Genomic DNA, 18,176 nt, shown 5'->3' on the forward strand with positions numbered 1-18,176 from the left:
TTCCATATAGATAATACCTGTAGTACACCAGTCCGACCTTACGAACGGACATAACGTGGTGAGGTCATGCACTGCGTACAAATGGCGTCCCTATCGTTATATCTGATAATGGCGGCTTCTGTGGTAAGTTTTTGTGTAAATATTTTGTTGTATTGAGCAGTGGTTTACAAAATTCACGTGACCATAGACATGATACATATTATCATGACTTTTGAACCTGCATTTCTGAGTAACATATTAAGGCGCTAGTTTACACCTTATTATAATGATAATCTATCATTAGCACGATTACGAAATTTGAATCGAGGCACCTAAAAAGCTGGGTGACAACGCTAACTGAGCAAGGCAAAGTTAGACAATCATCCTGTAAATAAACGATTATCTCTAACTTAATCATTAACAGACGATTCTTATTTTACGATGGTGCCATAGAAGGAATGAATGCTAAATTTTCTGAAACACAATGATCGGTCCCGTTAAAGTAGTTCAGTACATATTTCGTAATGATTGAGCTTTGATATTCATTAAGAGACTAGTCTTCGACATTTCAAGGGTTACTATCATCGTCGTTATATCCACTCTGTCAAAGCGACACTGAAGACGTTTCAGCAGAAATACAATTTACAATTCACAGCCTAGAAACTAAAGAGCTACGCCCATCGTCAAATTTCTACAGCAAATTCCAAACTGCATCTCATCTTTTGTTGTACAAAGGAGCCTCAGTTTGGCTATGACATACTTCAAACCTAGGGTGGATATAACAACAGTGATATTAATTCTGGTAATATCGATTACTATATACTCCTTATATCGATGTAGGTCTGTTGGATTTCACAGGCTTCCTAATCTATTGCCATTTAAAAAAGCCTGCTGGTCACAAGGCCAATGTCATATAATTATATAGAGGTTCCTTAACAAGTGACTGTTGTTTATCATGTTTATCAAACTCGAGTTAGTTAATTTTCAAATTTTGAAAAGACACAAGCTTTAGAGAGTGTCTTTTAAAAATTTGAAAATTAACTAACGAGAGATTAGATAAACATGATAAACAACAATCACGCGTAGGGAACTTATTTATCCCGTAACTTTAACTCTATATTTATACCGTAGTGACTATTTTCTCGTCTTTATTCGGGGAAACTTACCACCATACAATGTGTAGTGATAAGTTTCCGCCATAAAATATAGTGCATAAATAGAGAGCCAATGTTCTATTGTTTAATACTTTGAATGAGCAACTACCTGCTAAACAGTAAATGCAATGATATTTAAAAGTGATTGCGCTGTGAAAGTAGCCCGAAGTTGAGAGCAAATCAGAATCAAGATATCTTGGAGTTGACCAATCAGAGGCGCCGTAGGTGTTATCACATTAGAATAAGTAAACATAAACGATAACCAACTGCTATGGAATTTATCACATGGGTTTTCTATTGTGAAACATGCATAGTTATGGGATATAATGCAATCTCTCATAGCTTAAATGAAAAGCATTAAGGGCGAAATGTCACGCAACATATGTTGGCTACATGGTCTTGTCTAGACGTTCCGTTATACAACTTCTAAAATTTACTTATATCATATGTCGAGTAGCACAACGTTTAAATGCATTGGTCAGCGAAAGCGCATCATATTCTTTTGGGTTTTCTTATTTTTTTCTTTTTTTTTACGCTGAATGTTGAATGCCGTTGGTTGAGCCAACTTTAAGCAACAGATCGATAGTGAGATTAAAAATCCATTTAGATAATGAAAAGATAAAAACAGAAAAATCTAATGTTTTACTACAGAATTCGCCTTTATACAAAAACTGAGATCTTGAGAGGAAACCCCAATCAATAAGAACAGTCTAAGAATTATCTTAACGTTTTGACCAGTTCAGGTCATTTTATCCAGGCAATCTGGGTAAGATTATGAATCAGTCGGTGCATGACAAACTGGTGATATCGGATTGCGTGACCTAAACGAAGCGACCATGTTTCTGTTTACTCTTTGGTATTTACGCTGGTCATTTAATCGTTTGCAAATTTCGCAAAGGTTTTTCTGCAACACGGCACTGATATTTTCAACAGAAAAATACTTTTTCCAATGGAAATATCTCTCATAGGCGGCAAAATTGTGGCTTAGTAATTTGATATAATCTGCTAGTGCCTTAACGGATATGAAGTCCTTGGTATCCAGATAGGAGTTTGGAGGATGGAACAAAGAGCGGTTTGAGCCGTCTCTAATAATTGGTAAAATATCGTGACGTAACACGAGGTGGAGGGATTTTTCTGTGACGTAGTCCTCACATAAACTATTCTCGAAGGAAAGATAGAATTTATACTCGCTGTCAAGTACTCCAAAGCAATCTCTTTGCATTTCAAAATTCATTGACACGTTCCAAACCGCTTTTTTATTAGCCATTATTCCAAGTCCTGAATGACAACTCAAATTTCCACAAGATCCATATACATCTACATCAATGCCATGGCTGCGTAACTTCTGAATATATTGCAATCTGTTAGATTGGTCACGGCAATGACTGATAAAAGCTACGGCTGTCTTTGTCTTGGACTTAAATGTCGTATGCAATGCTCTCTTGTCGTAGGGATATGAAGCATTGGAAAATAATCCGTAATTTAATGTGAAATCTGTGTCCCGGCGATAGCTCATCGTCCAGTTAAACAAGTTAAAATTGCAGTGCGTTTTCAACTCTCTAAAGAAAAATCTCGTAGGTGGCTCGTGTTCGAATACTATCCAAACTTGCCCTCTTTTTGTTTTTCGTTTGCATTCATTTAAACTCCATTGTCTAAACACAACTGCGTCAGCTTTATGTAAAGTCAAACGATTTTTTGTCAAGACACACGTTGACACAGGACACTTTTTAAAGACATCTGAGGTGTCCAATTGATTCCCTATCCAGTCACCGAACCAGAACTTTGGCTCCCAAAACAAAATAAGTTCATTTGATGTATGCTTGTCATTACGATGTGTTTTACTGTTCATCACATCATGTTTAACCCCTAAGTTTACTTTTATTTGCGTATTCCTCTTATCTTCTGCACTGGTACCTTTTAAATATACGGTCATGGGTGGGGCCACGCTTCTTTGGTAATTCCTCATAAACTTCAGACTCAAAATAAATCCCAAAATTGAAAAAAGAAAAATCTTCATGAAAGTCAGTTTGTGTCCTGAAAACAGATGGAACAATCATGATCATGAAAGAAACTTAATCAACTGAATGCAAAAATTATAAAAATCGGTTCATTTTAAGAGTTTATCTCATCTTAGAGCATTTTGTTCAAACATTTAATTACAACAAAATACATTTGTACAGTTAATTAAAGTTGTGTTACAGTGATACTCCGATTTTCAGGTAAACTTGTACACATGATATAAAGAAACGATCAGTTTTAGCCAATTCTCAAATAGCACAATTTGGACCCAATATTTACGACATTAAAAATGTAATTGTTCATGCCTACATATATGTTTATGAAATAATGCAATCATGGATGTAAAGAAAGATTTTCATGCCTAAAGAATAATATGGCGATTTAATTATAAATGGAGCACAATTCCTCATTCTGGTGAACCCTCAGGGACCATAGATGGCACAGCTGAATTCTTTGTGGCCATAAATGATGTTTGCATTGAAGTTCAACTCTTTGCCAAGTCTGGAAAACACTGTAGAGAACTTTTTTTATGGAGAGTCTTCAATGGTGTCTCCACGAATACACCAGATGTGACACAACCATCACCTTCAAGGAGTGTGAAACGTCAGATCAATGGAAAATATTGAACATTTATTACCTCATTAATGACCTCGAGGATATCACCTGTGCAATCTTTGGTCGCGCGAAGGTCCACAACGTTGATGAATGGTGCTTCATACGAATTATGGAGCTATGTGCGAAGGAGAACCATTTCAACCATTCGAAGAATTTAGATCTGGTGTAATTTCCATTATGCCAGAGTAGTATGAAACAGCATGTACGATATGTTAGAATCTGAAGGAGATCCCGCTTCCTTGAACATGTTGTTTCTGATATGAACTCTGGTTATGGATGGGTCATAAAAGATAACAAGCTAGAACAACACTGGTAATGTAGTGTCACATCAGCTCATCGCCATCGAAGACGACGCACGATGATATCTCGGTTACTCTTATTCGGACTGCATGTACCAGCTACCAGACATGCCGAGTCACTTCAGTGGATAGAGCAGTGAGGGGAGAAAGCACGCACAATGATAAGTATTATCATTGAGAACCAGTGAAAGAAATATGTGATACTGTAGTAACCACCTGGCATTTTGCTTACGCTATGCATATGTAATAAACAATGGGTGTGTTAATTATCATAGACACACACATTTCGAAAACTATTAATGATATTAACGGAAACACAAGCTTAGCTTAGGTTACATTTGTTACGCTATCAGTAGGTGTTGTGCTGTAATAATTATTTTTGAGACGCTGCTAGTGTATAAAATTTCAAAAATGAAAATGGATTATGTTTGGAAATTTTGAAGTTAGGAAACTGTTATTTGTCCCATCTAGATATTCTGTCAATTTTACATTCATTATTTTCTACTTATAAATCTTCAATAGTCAATGTTCTATTTAAGGAATTTATAATACACCAGGAAACTGTAGTGTCAGTGGTTTGGAGTTCGAAAAATGGCATATGCCCAGTATACGCACCCGGTGATGTTTTGTAAACCTAAAGATGGTATGACAATAATTCTCTTTTGCATCTCTATATACTTTTTGTTTTACTGATTGATAAGAGGTCAAATGACTGATTAGAAATAATAGTTTGCTGTTGGGGAAACATTTGTGCTGCGTCAAGCAAATATAAAAAAATTGCTAAAAGATAAACATTTTTCAGCTTAAAATCTGTTTTTTATTTCCTGCGTAGAAATCACCACATATATTTGATTTTTTGGTCCAGATATGTATTTTTGTTCTATTGTGGTTATTTTGATACCTCACTAAGGCAGGATGTTAGAATTATGCCTGCTGCCCCACTGCATGATCGTGAACCAAGATGGTAACATAGATGAAAATATTAAAGTTCATATCTAATTAAACAAACTGAACCTTTTTCAATCTTTGAACTTTGGACTACAGTATGAAATAAGCGGAACAAAAAGGAACAAGAACTCATAACCTAAAATATCAGATCTGATCTTGAAATCGTTATTTTTATCTTTTATTTTAAAAAAGTATTTTGCGAAAAAGAATAAAATTTGAAGTCGAATTGTAAGAATATTGCACGTAATTATACCATCCTCTTTGATAAATTACAACATTATTACAATTAAATGTGTGATGTTAAAGAAGCCATGACACCATCTATGTTATCTATGCCATATCACACCATCTATGTTATCTATGTCATATCACACTGTCTATGTTATCTATGTCATATCACACTGTCTATGTTATCTATGCCATATCACACCATCTATGTTATCTATGTCATATCACACTGTCTATGTTATCTATGTCATATCACAACATCTATGTTATCTATGTCATATCACACCATCTATGTTATCTATGTCATATCACACTATCTATGCTATCTATGCTATATAACACCATCTATGTTATCTATGCCATATCACACCATCTATGTTATCTATGCCATATCACACCATCTATGTTATCTATGCCATATCACACCATCTATGTTATCTATGTCATATCACACCATCTATGTTATCTATGTCATATCACACCATCTATGTTATCTATGCCATATCACACCATCTATGTTATCTATGTCATATCACACCATCTATGTTATCTATGTCATATCACACCATCTATGTTATCTATGTCATATCACACCATCTATGTTATCTATGTCATATCACACCATCTATGTTATCTATGTCATATCACACCATCTATGTTATCTATGTCATATCACACCATCTATGTTATCTATGCCATATCACACCATCTATGTTATCTATGCCATATCACACCATCTATGTTATCTATGCCATATCACACCATATATGTTATCTATGCCATATCACACCATATATGTTATCTATGTCATATCACAACATCTATGTTATCTATGCCATATCACACCATCTATGTTATCTATGCCATATCATACCATATATGTACTATGCATATCACACCATCTATGTTATCTATGCATATCACACCATCTATGTTATCTATGCATATCATCACACATCTATGTATTTGTTATCTATGTCATATCACACCATCTATGTTATCTATGTCATATCACACCATCTATGTATCTATGCCATATCATCTATCTATGCATATCACACCATCTATGTTATCTATGCCATATCACACCATCTATGTTATCTATGCCATATCACACCATCTATGTTATCTATGCCATATCACAACATCTATGTTATCTATGCCATATCACACTATCTATGTTATCTATGCCATATCACACATCTATGTTATCTATGCCATATCAAACTATCTATATTATCTATGCCTGCCATATCACACAATCTATGTTATCTATGTCATATCACACTATTTATTTTATCTATGCAATTATCACACCATTATGTTATCTATGCTATATCACACCATCTATGCCATATCACACCATTTATGTTATCTATGTCATATCACACCATCTATGTGATCTATGTCATATCACACTATCTATGTTATCTATGTCATATCACACCATCTATGTAATATATGTCATATCACACAATCTATGTTATATATGCCATATCAACACATCTATGTTATCTATGCCATACCCACCATCTATGTTATCTATGTCATATCAACCATCTATGTTATCTATGTCATATCAACCATCTATGTTATCTATTCATATCACACCATCTATGTTATCTATGCATATCACACCATCTATGTTATCTATGCATCATCACACCATCTATGTTATCTATGCATATCACACCATCTATGTTATCTATGTCATATCACACCATCTATGTTATCTATGCCATATCACACCATCTATGTTATCTATGTCATATCACACCATCTATGTTATCTATGCCATATCACACCATCTATGTTATCTATGCCATATCACACCATCTATGTTATCTATGCCATATCACAATATCTATGTTATCTATGTCATATCACACCATCTATGTTATCTATGCATATCACACATCTATGTTATCTATGTCATATCACACCATCTATGTTATCTATGTCATATCACACCATCTATGTTATCTATGCATATACAAATCTATGTTATCTACATATCACACATCTATGTTATCTATGCCATATCACAACATCTATGTTATCTATGCCATATCACACTATCTATGTTATCTATGCCATATCACACCATCTATGTTATCTATGCCATATCACAACATCTATGTTATCTATGCCATATCACACTATCTATGTTATCTATGCCATATCACACATCTATGTTATCTATGCCATATCACACCATCTATGTTATCTATGCCATATCACACCATCTATGTTATCTATGCCATATCACACTATCTATGTTATCTATGCCATATCACACCATCTATGTTATCTATGTCATATCACACTATCTATGTTATCTATGCCATATCACACATCTATGTTATCTATGCCATATCACACCATCTATGTTATCTATGCCATATCACACCATCTATGTTATCTATGTCATATCACACCATCTATGTTATCTATGCCATATCACACCATCTATGTTATCTATGCCATATCACACTATCTATGTTATCTATGCCATATCACACCATCTATGTTATCTATGCCATATCACACCATCTATGTTATCTATGCCATATCACACCATCTATGTTATCTATGTCATATCACACCATCTATGTTATCTATGTCATATCACACCATCTATGTTATCTATGTCATATCACACCATCTATGTTATCTATGTCATATCACACCATCTATGTTATCTATGCCATATCACACCATCTATGTTATCTATGTCATATATCACACCATCTATGTTATCTATGTCATATCACACCATCTATGTTATCTATGCCATATCACACCATCTATGTTATCTATGCCATATCACACCATCTATGTTATCTATGCCATATCACACCATCTATGTTATCTATGCCATATCACACCATCTATGTTATCTATGCCATATCACACTATCTATGTTATCTATGCCATATCACACCATCTATGTTATCTATGCATATCACACCATCTATGTTATCTATGCTATATCACACCATCTATGTTATCTATGCCATATCACACCATCTATGTTATCTATGCCATATCACACCATCTATGTTATCTATGCTATATCACACCATCTATGTTATCTATGCCATATCACACCATCTATGTTATCTATGCCATATCACACCATCTATGTTATCTATGCCATATCACACCATCTATGTTATCTATGCCATATCACACCATCTATGTTATCTATGCCATATCACACATCTATGTTATCTATGCCATATCACACCATCTATGTTATCTATGCCATATACACCATCTATTTATCTATGCCTATACTATGCATATCACACACTATGTTATCTATGCTATATCACACCATCTATGTTATCTATGCTATATCACACATCTATGTTATCTATGCCATATCACACATCTATGTTATCTATGCCATATCACACATCTATGTTATCTATGCCATATCACACATCTATGTATCTATGCCATATCACAACTATGTATCTATGCCATATCACACACATCTATGTTATTCTATGCCATATCACACCATCTATGTTATCTATGCCATATCACACTATCTATGTTATCTATGCCATATCACACATCTATGTTATCTATGCCATATCACACCATCTATGTTATCTATGCCATATCACACCATCTATGTTATCTATGCCATATCACACTATCTATGTTATCTATGCATCTATATCACACCATCTATGCCATATCACACCATTATATGTAATGTATGTCATATCACACCATCTATGTGATCTATGTCATATCACACTATCTATGTTATCTATGTCATATCACACCATCTTTGTAATATATGTCATATCACACAATCTATGTTATATATGCCATATCAAACATCTATGTTATCTATGCCATACCGCACCATCTATGTTATCTATGTCATATCACACCATCTATGTTATCTATGTCATATCATACCATGTATGTTATCTATGTCATATCACACCATCTATGTTATCTATGTCATATCATACCATCTATGTTATCTATGTCATATCATACCATCTATGTTATCTATGCCATATCACACCATCTATGTTATCTATGCCATATCACAACATGTATGTTATCTATGTCATATCACACCATCTATGTTATCTATGGCATATCACAACATATATGTTATCTATGTCATATCACACCATCTATGTTATCTATGCCATATCACACCATCTATGTTATCTATGTCATATCACACCATCTATGTGATCTATGTCATGTCACACCGTCTATGTTATCTATGCCATATTCACAACATCTATGTTATCTATGCCATATCACACCATCTATGTTATCTATGCCATATCACACCAGCTATTATGTTATCTATGCCATATCACACATCTATGTTATCTATGTCATATCACACCATCTATGTTATCTATGTCATATCACACCATCTATGTTATCTATGTCATATCACACCATCTATGTTATCTATGCCATATCACAACATCTTTGTAATCTATGTCATATCACACCATCTATGTTATCTATGTCATATCACACCATCTATGTTATCTATGCTATATCACACATCTATGTTATCTATGCCATATCACAACATCTATGTTATCTATGCCATATCACACCATCTATGTTATCTATGCCATATCACAACATCTATGTTATCTATGCCATATCATCACACATCTATGTTATCTATGCCATATCACACATCTATGTTATCTATGCCATATCACACCATCTATGTTATCTATGCCATATCACACATCTATGTTATCTATGCCATCATCTATGTTATCTATGCCATAATCACACATCTATGTTATCTATGCATATCACCATCTATTATCTATGCCATATCACACATCTATGTTATCTATGCCACATATCACTATCAACATCTATGTTATCTATGCCATATCACACACATCTATGTTATCTATGCCATATCACACATCTATGTTATCTATGCCATATCACACACATCTATTTATGTTATCTATGCCATATCACACCATCTATGTTATCTATGCCATATCACACATCTATGTTATCTATGCCATATCACACTATCTATGTTATCTATGCCATATCACATATCTATGTTATCTATGCCATATCACACACTCATCTATGTTATCTATGCCATATCACACTATCTATGTTATCTATGCCATATCACACCATCTATGTTATCTATGCTATATCACACCATCTATGTTATCTATGCCATATCACACCATCTATGTTATCTATGCCATATCACACCATCTATGTTATCTATGCCATATCACACCATGCCATATCACACCATCTATTTTATCTATGCCATATCACACCATCTATGTTATCTATGCCATATCACACCATCTATGTTATCTATTTCATATCACACTATCTATGTTATCTATGCCATATCACACCATCTATGTTATCTATGCCATATCACAACATCTATGTTATCTATGCCATATCACACTATCTATGTTATCTATGCCATATCACACCATCTATGTTATCTATGTCATATCACACCATCTATGTTATCTATGTCATATCACACCATCTATGTTATCTATGTCATATCACACCATCTATGTTATCTATGTCATATCACACCATCTATGTTATCTATGTCATATCACACCATCTCTGTTATCTATGTCATATCACAACATCTATGTGATCTATGTCATATCACACCATCTATGTTATCTATGTCATATCACACCATCTATATTATCTATGTCATATCACAACATCTATGTGATCTATGCCATATCACACTATCTATGTTATCTATGTCATATCACACCATCTATATTATCTATGTCATATCACACCATCTATATTATCTATGTCATATCACATAATTCCTGTCATATTGCACGATATACTTTGCAAGATCGAACACAAATAAAGAAATAATGCCTACCTGTTATAGTATTACTGTAATAAGGCATTTCTGTGTAATCAGGTTTTGAATGTCAACATCACACTTTGCGTCCTTCTTGCTTACGAACTTATAAGTACCAGTTACACTCAGTTAAATATCATCACGGTGTATTGGACTCCGCCGAGATCATGCAGGAACGATAACTCATTACAGGTGGCGCCACTGCGCTAAGGTGCATAGAGTTCCGGCTCACTTCCGTAAACAAACACGCAAGGTCATTTAACGAAATACGAATATGCCGGGTAGATACTGTTGTGTGCCTGGATGTAAGAATCGGGGTGGCCACAAATTTCCAGCGAACCAGGCAACAGCATATGCATGGCGAGTAGCTGTCAAAAGAGTCGACCAATCAACCAAGAAACTTTGGCAACCCATGTCAGCTAATGTGGTATGCAAGGCTCATTTTGTTCCGGGGGATTATAAAGAGACTCTATTAGGTGAGAACACTTTTGCGAACATTCACATGAATTTTTATTTTTCAAATTATTATTTTTTCATGGTTTTGATCTTAATTACATTCCATCTTTCGTCTATCTCCATCGATATAAGTATTAAAATATCGTTATGATTTACATGTATATATATAAGCATATATTAGGGCCTACGATGTAATAACACTTAACAGATACATGTACTGACTAGATCTATGTAACAATGTAAGCTGACTGTACAAATGTGTAGTATAATGAAAAATAGTAATAATGAAAAAGTATCGTTTCTCACAGCACCTGTTGGTCAAACAATGTGAATTTTCTTTATCTTATCACTTCTCAGTTTACACAACATCTAGATATTTCTTCAATTATAAGTTGAAGTTTATGTCAAGTTGAGCGAGTGTATCTAAAGAGAACAAGAGGCCCAGAGGGCCTGTATCGCTCACCTGGTTTTTTTTAGTAGTTATCACGAAGACTCTGACAATTAGAAAAATTAGCAAAATTGACTCCCAAAGTTTAATTTTGAATCACAACCATACAATGATGCTATTGATACCATACAAATATGCTATCCAATACATAGGTTCAGAAACGAAGTAATTTATATGAAATAGTAGCCTAATTGACCTTTTTGACCCCGCATCTATTGCCGTCTAGGGCCCCAGGGGTCAGCGCTATCATTTGTACAATTTCAAATTCCAACCCTATAAGGATGCTACCATTGCATTATGAGTGCTCTTCCATGCTTAGTTGGAGAGAAGAAGTCGTTTATATGGAAATAGCTAAATTGACCCCTTTTGACCCCACCCTTCAGGACCCCCCCCCCGGGGGGGGGGGGGGGTCAGCCCCGTCATTTGCAAAATTTTGAATCCAAACCCTATAAGGATGTAACCATTGCATTATGAGCGTAATCCCATGTTAAGTTGCAGAGAAGAAGTCATTTATATGGAAATTGACCACTTTTGACCAGGCCCCTCAGGCCCCCATGGGGGTCAGTCCTATCATACGCACAATTTGGAATACCCATCCTATAAGGATGCTACCATTGCATTATAGGTGCTATCCCATGCTTGGTTTCAGAGAAGAAGTCGTTTATATGGAAATAGCCAAATTGACCCCTTTTGACCCCGCCCCTCTGCCCCCTCGGGGATCAGCCCTATCACTTGTACAATTTTGAATCCCCACCCTATAACGATACTACCATTGCATTATCAGTGCTATTTCATGCTTGGTTTCAGAGAAGAAGTCGTTTATATGGAAATAGCCAAATTGACCCCTTTTGACCCCGCCCCTCAGGCCCCCGGGGGTCAGCCCAATCTTTTGTACAATTTTTAATCCCCATTCTATAAGGATGCTACCATTGCATTATGGGTGCTATTCCATGCTTGGTTTCAGAGAAGAAGTCGTTGATATGGAAATAGCCAAATTAACCACTTTTGACCCCGCCCCTCAGGCCCCGGGGGATCAGCCCCATCATTTGTACAATTTTGAATCCCCACCCTATAAGGATGCTACCATTGCATTATGGGTGCTATTCCATGCTTGGTTTCAGAGAAGAAGTCGTTTATATGGAAATAGCCAAATTGACCTCTTTTGACCCCGCCCCTCAGGCCCCCGGGGGTCAGCCCAATCATTTGTACAATTTTGAATCCCAACGCTATAAGGATGCTACCATTGCATTATGGGTGCTATCCCATGCTTGGTTTCAGAGAAGTCGTTTATATGGAAATAGCCAAATTGACCCCTTTTTGCCCCGCCCCTCAGCCCCCTGGGGGGTCAGCCCCATCATTTGTTCAATTTTCAGTTAGTAGCCCATAAGGATGCTACCAGTCAAATTTTGTTGAAATTCGACCAGCGGTTATGGAGAAGAAGTCGATTGTTGACGGACGACGGACGCCGGACGCTGCGGTATCCCATAAGCTCACCTCGGTCCTTTGGACCAGGTGAGCTAAAAATGAGATGGAAATTGTTCAATAAAATTGTCATCTTTTATATTCGGTTTTAGTATTCATGAATTTATTACATACTAACCTTTGTTCACATTAACATGTTTTGTTCGCGTTTCTTTGTGGTTTCTTGTTTTGTTTTTACCAGGTTTCAACAGTCTGGAAACAAGATTGACACAGAACACAGCGAAGGGACTCAATTCTTGTAAGAAAACAAGCAAACCAGCCACTTTCTATAAATATCAGCAAAACTCCAATCCAAGAAGTGACCATTTCAGTTTTACATGTTTTAAGATTTTTTACAATGGATAATGAGTTGTCGCAAATAATAGATGGTTATATAAAATTTTAGATACACCACTTGCATCATCAAAATTGATCTTCTTATCCAGAATTATATTCATCTGCTTTGCCCTATGTAATTTTAGGCAAAGCATTGTTGGACCTTATGCATGAATACCTGGAACATTATTAGGATGAATACCTTTAACAAATTTTAATTGTCTGTATGCTTCTTTGTTACTAATCAATCTATATGGAAAGTAAATCTATACAATTTACCATGTACATGTACAGGTATATATACGTGATATTCATAATGTTTTGGATACAAATGGTCGAAAATGTTTGAAGTAAAATAAGTCCAATTTGGGCAGCATGCTGAAATTGCAGTATTCTATATCAATCTCTATTCCCTGTACAAATAAATCACAGAAGGTATAAACAACAAAATAGCATAACTGATGCTTTGACAGAAGCATCTGTCCCTGAATTTGGTCATAGTACTTGCTATGTACATTTAGAACAATCTGTCCATTTTCATCATATTTAAGGAAGTTGAAGTGAGGTCCTGGTTTAATGGATTCATTTCTTCCTGAGTATGGACACTTTACTTCCACTATTGCTTTTTTGTCTTCTTCTGTGATGATTCCATCAGGTGTTGCACCTAAGTATGGATAGTCCTTGTCAATAAAAAGTCCACATTTTTTACCTTCAAACCAGTTTTCTGTTCAAACTTAGTAATTGCCTTCCTCTCGTATGCCTTTCCATGAAACACAGATTTTTTGATAATAGGCTTCGAAGATAGAATGGATGAACACAATTTCTCCATGTTGCGTCTTGAGGTAGCGTGAGTCACATCCCCAAACTTTGAAGCAGTAATCCTCCACTTTCTATTATGGATTCAAGCTTGTGACTTTGCTTGTAGTTTTGTGTCACTCTGGATGTCCTGTGCTTGTCTCTCCGTTACCTACAAATAATAATATATTTATATTGGTAAGTCTAAAGACCTCTATGTCAAGTCATATACCTTCAAGATACATTGTATATACATGTCCAACATATACCGTATATAGAAGCAAGAACATTTTTATTTATATCTTAGGAAAAAGTTACACATCTTGACTCGGTGGAGTGTTAATGTTCCCAATATACATGTTTATACTTTTGTTTTTAGAAAAAAGATCGGTGTTTTGTTTTAAAGACCCTAATAATTAGCTTCTGTGCTCTATCAACCATGTGTTGTGTGAATGGAAGTTCTAGGTAATCATAGTCTTAAACTGCTGTCTTGATAAGAAGATTAAGAATTGCTATTGTAATACATTTAAGGATATTTAAGCATTACAAGAACTCCACACCATACAAGAGAATAAACTTGTATGCATATAAATAGTGCTTTGTTGGTCTTTACGAATTTTTGCAGTTATTTTAACATGATAATATTTATTTATATGCATGAATTTATATATATTAATTAATATAGAATAAAATTGATATAGTAATTTGCATATGTAATAGAAACAAATGTGAATTGCATACTGTGATCAAGTATTTATCATCAATATATTTCATTTGGTGATCCTATCCATCCCTTCTCAAAAGCATTGTAAATGAGGGGCAGCAGTATTAATGAGTATTTAAGTTGTGTGTTAAAATTAAGTACCTGTAAATCTGCAACTGGAATCAAATATCTCATGGCCATATCCATTGAAGATTGTGAGTAATAGTTGATTGTAGCATTATGAACATATGATGTGTATCCAGGGTTGTTTCGGTATTTAAATGGTCTTGGATCATCTAGTATGGTATCAGGATAACATATCTTAGTCGGTATGACTGCAGATGGAACAGGCTTTCCTGGAAGAAGGGAAACATTTATTATCATTAAAACAGGACTGTAAATTAGACGTGGTCGAATATTACCATGCAAGTCTGGCCATGGTGTAACCTGTACATATACCCAGATATACCTTACACATATACATAATTATACATGTATATATGGCTACCCAGAAAGTCCAACACTTATGGTATACACACAATATAAATCATAAACTGTTATTTTGGCTTTACACATACAGATCAAGATTTGCTTTACAATAATTGCTCTAGCAACATCCCCTTTTCCAGCAACAACAGTTGTTTGATAGGGATAGTGAAGGGGGAATTAATATAAGTGTACACTAGAATGTATTTTAATGCTAAGTACTTGCCTTCATATTGAAACTTGGGTTTGTGGAAGTTTTGAAGGTTCTCTGTACAGGACTTTTCTACTCTGATCTCTCCTGAATCTAGATAGTAGATAATTGAAAAATAAGTTATATTATTAATTTAAAAGAAAATTAAGTATTTTAATTCAGTTACACTCTGTTATATATATATTTATCAAATTTAAAGTGCTGATAAGTAACTCAAGTTCACCCAGGGCTACAGGTTTTTTTAAATGATACCGAAATCGAGACTGAGCTATAAAAACATGTTGTCATTCCTCAATTTGTTATAAGAATATCATATAAATCTTATAATTAGAAAAAATGTTATGAAAAGCTGTTGAACTGAAGTGACAATTCAGAGTAGCAGGATATGTGCTGTAACTGCTTTAACATTGAAAGTTTAAATTATTTTTGACATGATGAAATACCTGTAAATACTTCAAGCATAAGCAAAACAGCAGCAATGTGTTTGCAGGTACTGTGTGGTCCCATTCCTGCCGGACATTCACATTCTGAGTTTACAGGCTCCCCACTAACTTTCTCAAGCCGGAGGTTATAGTTATAAGAAAGCTGAAAAATATACATGCCAACAATGAAATTTAAGTTAAGTAACTTAAGTTTAAAGGCCCACTACCTTTTCGAAATGGCTTTTAAATTTTAAAATGGGAATGTAAAAAATATTTTTTAGTGTTGCGAAAGTTACTAATGTGTATCATCACCTTCTGAACAATTTGATTAAAATAATTAAATTGTTTATTTTCATAACGCGGGTTGTCTTATGTTTCCCGCCGTCGTCTTAAATACTATGAAACAGCAAAATGACTCTCCATTGTTATCATATATTACACAGGAAATCTTGCATATGTTTGGTGTTGTAATCTCAACTTAGGCCATCGGTGTATATTTTCTGATGTTATATTGTTATCAATGTTTTTTAAGAAGCCTTTATGTGTTGGTCCAAGAAGGTAGTGGACCTTTAATAATAAATATGATAATCTAAATAAACTTTAATTATTTAGTTTACATTTTAACTTTTCACAGATGACAGATTTGCTTTGAATTTTATACTAAAAAAACTATTTCGGTCTTCTATTTGTCTCAAGACTGATCCTTATATGCTGGTCATTAGCCTACTCGGTTGTATGAAGTGTAAACAAAGTTTCCTCGTTGTCGGATTACAAAATAATAATAAAGAGTTGTTATTAGATCCAATTAAAATGTATTTGACATCAAGTTTTGTTCAAGCATTGTAACGGTAATAAACAACAATCATTGGATTAGTGAAATTTTCATTTCTCATTTACTGTAAAATTTATGATTATATCTTCACTAAACTCATCAAGTAAGTGGAGAAAAGAGCTTTTAAGATTCTTGTTAAACTTTGTAAAATTTGTATTACCAGAAAATAGTGATCTTGATTTAAAAAATTGTCGTTAAACTGTGATCAGCTTAATCATCTTTTGAACAACTGGGCCCAGAGCTCAACCTCTGGTTTGATTCCTGACACTGGACAGGAATCATGTATGTTACCTTGTAAGTGTAGTTTGTCATATAGCATTACATCCATACAATGTATAGAGATTGAACAGTGTTTTGATTGCGTGAAAGGTGGTATGAATGCAATAGGATACAGACATATTCAATGTAATAACTGTTACATCGTACGTCTGAAGTAGGAAAACTGCAATCCGAGTCTGGCTTTGGTGTGTAGCGTTGAAAAAAATCCGCACGATATTTAAATTATATATTATACTATTCAAAAATATATCAGGAAAACAATACCATTACCTTTCTATCAAATCGATATTCCGACCAGTTACCACTGCCCCTCTCGCTCTCAATTCCGCTTTCAATTTGGGAATTGCCCAGTTTCGACAAGGCTTTGCCGTCATATTGTTTGTAATCGCTATGGACCATAGAACACTAGCGCCACCACAGAGTTACCGTTCCTGAGTGATCTCAGCGGAGTCCATTAACATTATCTTAAGGGCAACGCAACAATCTCTATAGATACAAAGTGCAATAACACCAACAGGACAATGCGTTGTGTATGGAACACTGGAGCTGCCCTAAGGTTGCATACACTATATTCTCTCATACCTACACGTGTAATAC

The 18,176-nt window shown here is 34.8% G+C and overlaps 1 protein-coding gene across 1 annotated transcript; it reads right to left on the reverse strand.

Moving 5' to 3' along the window:
- Positions 1 to 1,762: 1,762 nt before the first annotated feature.
- On the reverse strand, positions 1,763 to 11,550 carry LOC138304905 (glycoprotein 3-alpha-L-fucosyltransferase A-like). The gene is made up of 2 exons (XM_069245295.1): positions 11,169 to 11,550; positions 1,763 to 3,167 (listed from the first exon to the last, which is right to left on the reverse strand). The coding sequence occupies exons 1-2, from the start codon at positions 11,194 to 11,196 to the stop codon at positions 1,906 to 1,908; spliced, it is 1,290 nt and encodes a 429-aa protein (XP_069101396.1). The 5' UTR covers positions 11,197 to 11,550; the 3' UTR covers positions 1,763 to 1,905.
- Positions 11,551 to 18,176: the final 6,626 nt, after the last annotated feature.

This window comes from Argopecten irradians, chromosome 12, assembly GCF_041381155.1.
Source record: "Argopecten irradians isolate NY chromosome 12, Ai_NY, whole genome shotgun sequence".
NCBI lineage: Eukaryota > Metazoa > Mollusca > Bivalvia > Pectinida > Pectinidae > Argopecten > Argopecten irradians.

What these genes read in the sequence shown, in the direction of transcription:
- LOC138304905 (XM_069245295.1), bottom strand. Translation starts at nt 11,196, where the DNA reads ATGCCTTATTACAGTAATACTATAACAG. An exon ending in TTACAGTAATACTATAACAG is followed by an intron (nt 3,168 to 11,168) that starts GTAGGCATTATT and finishes ATCTGTTTTCAG; the next exon opens with GACACAAACTGACTTTCATG.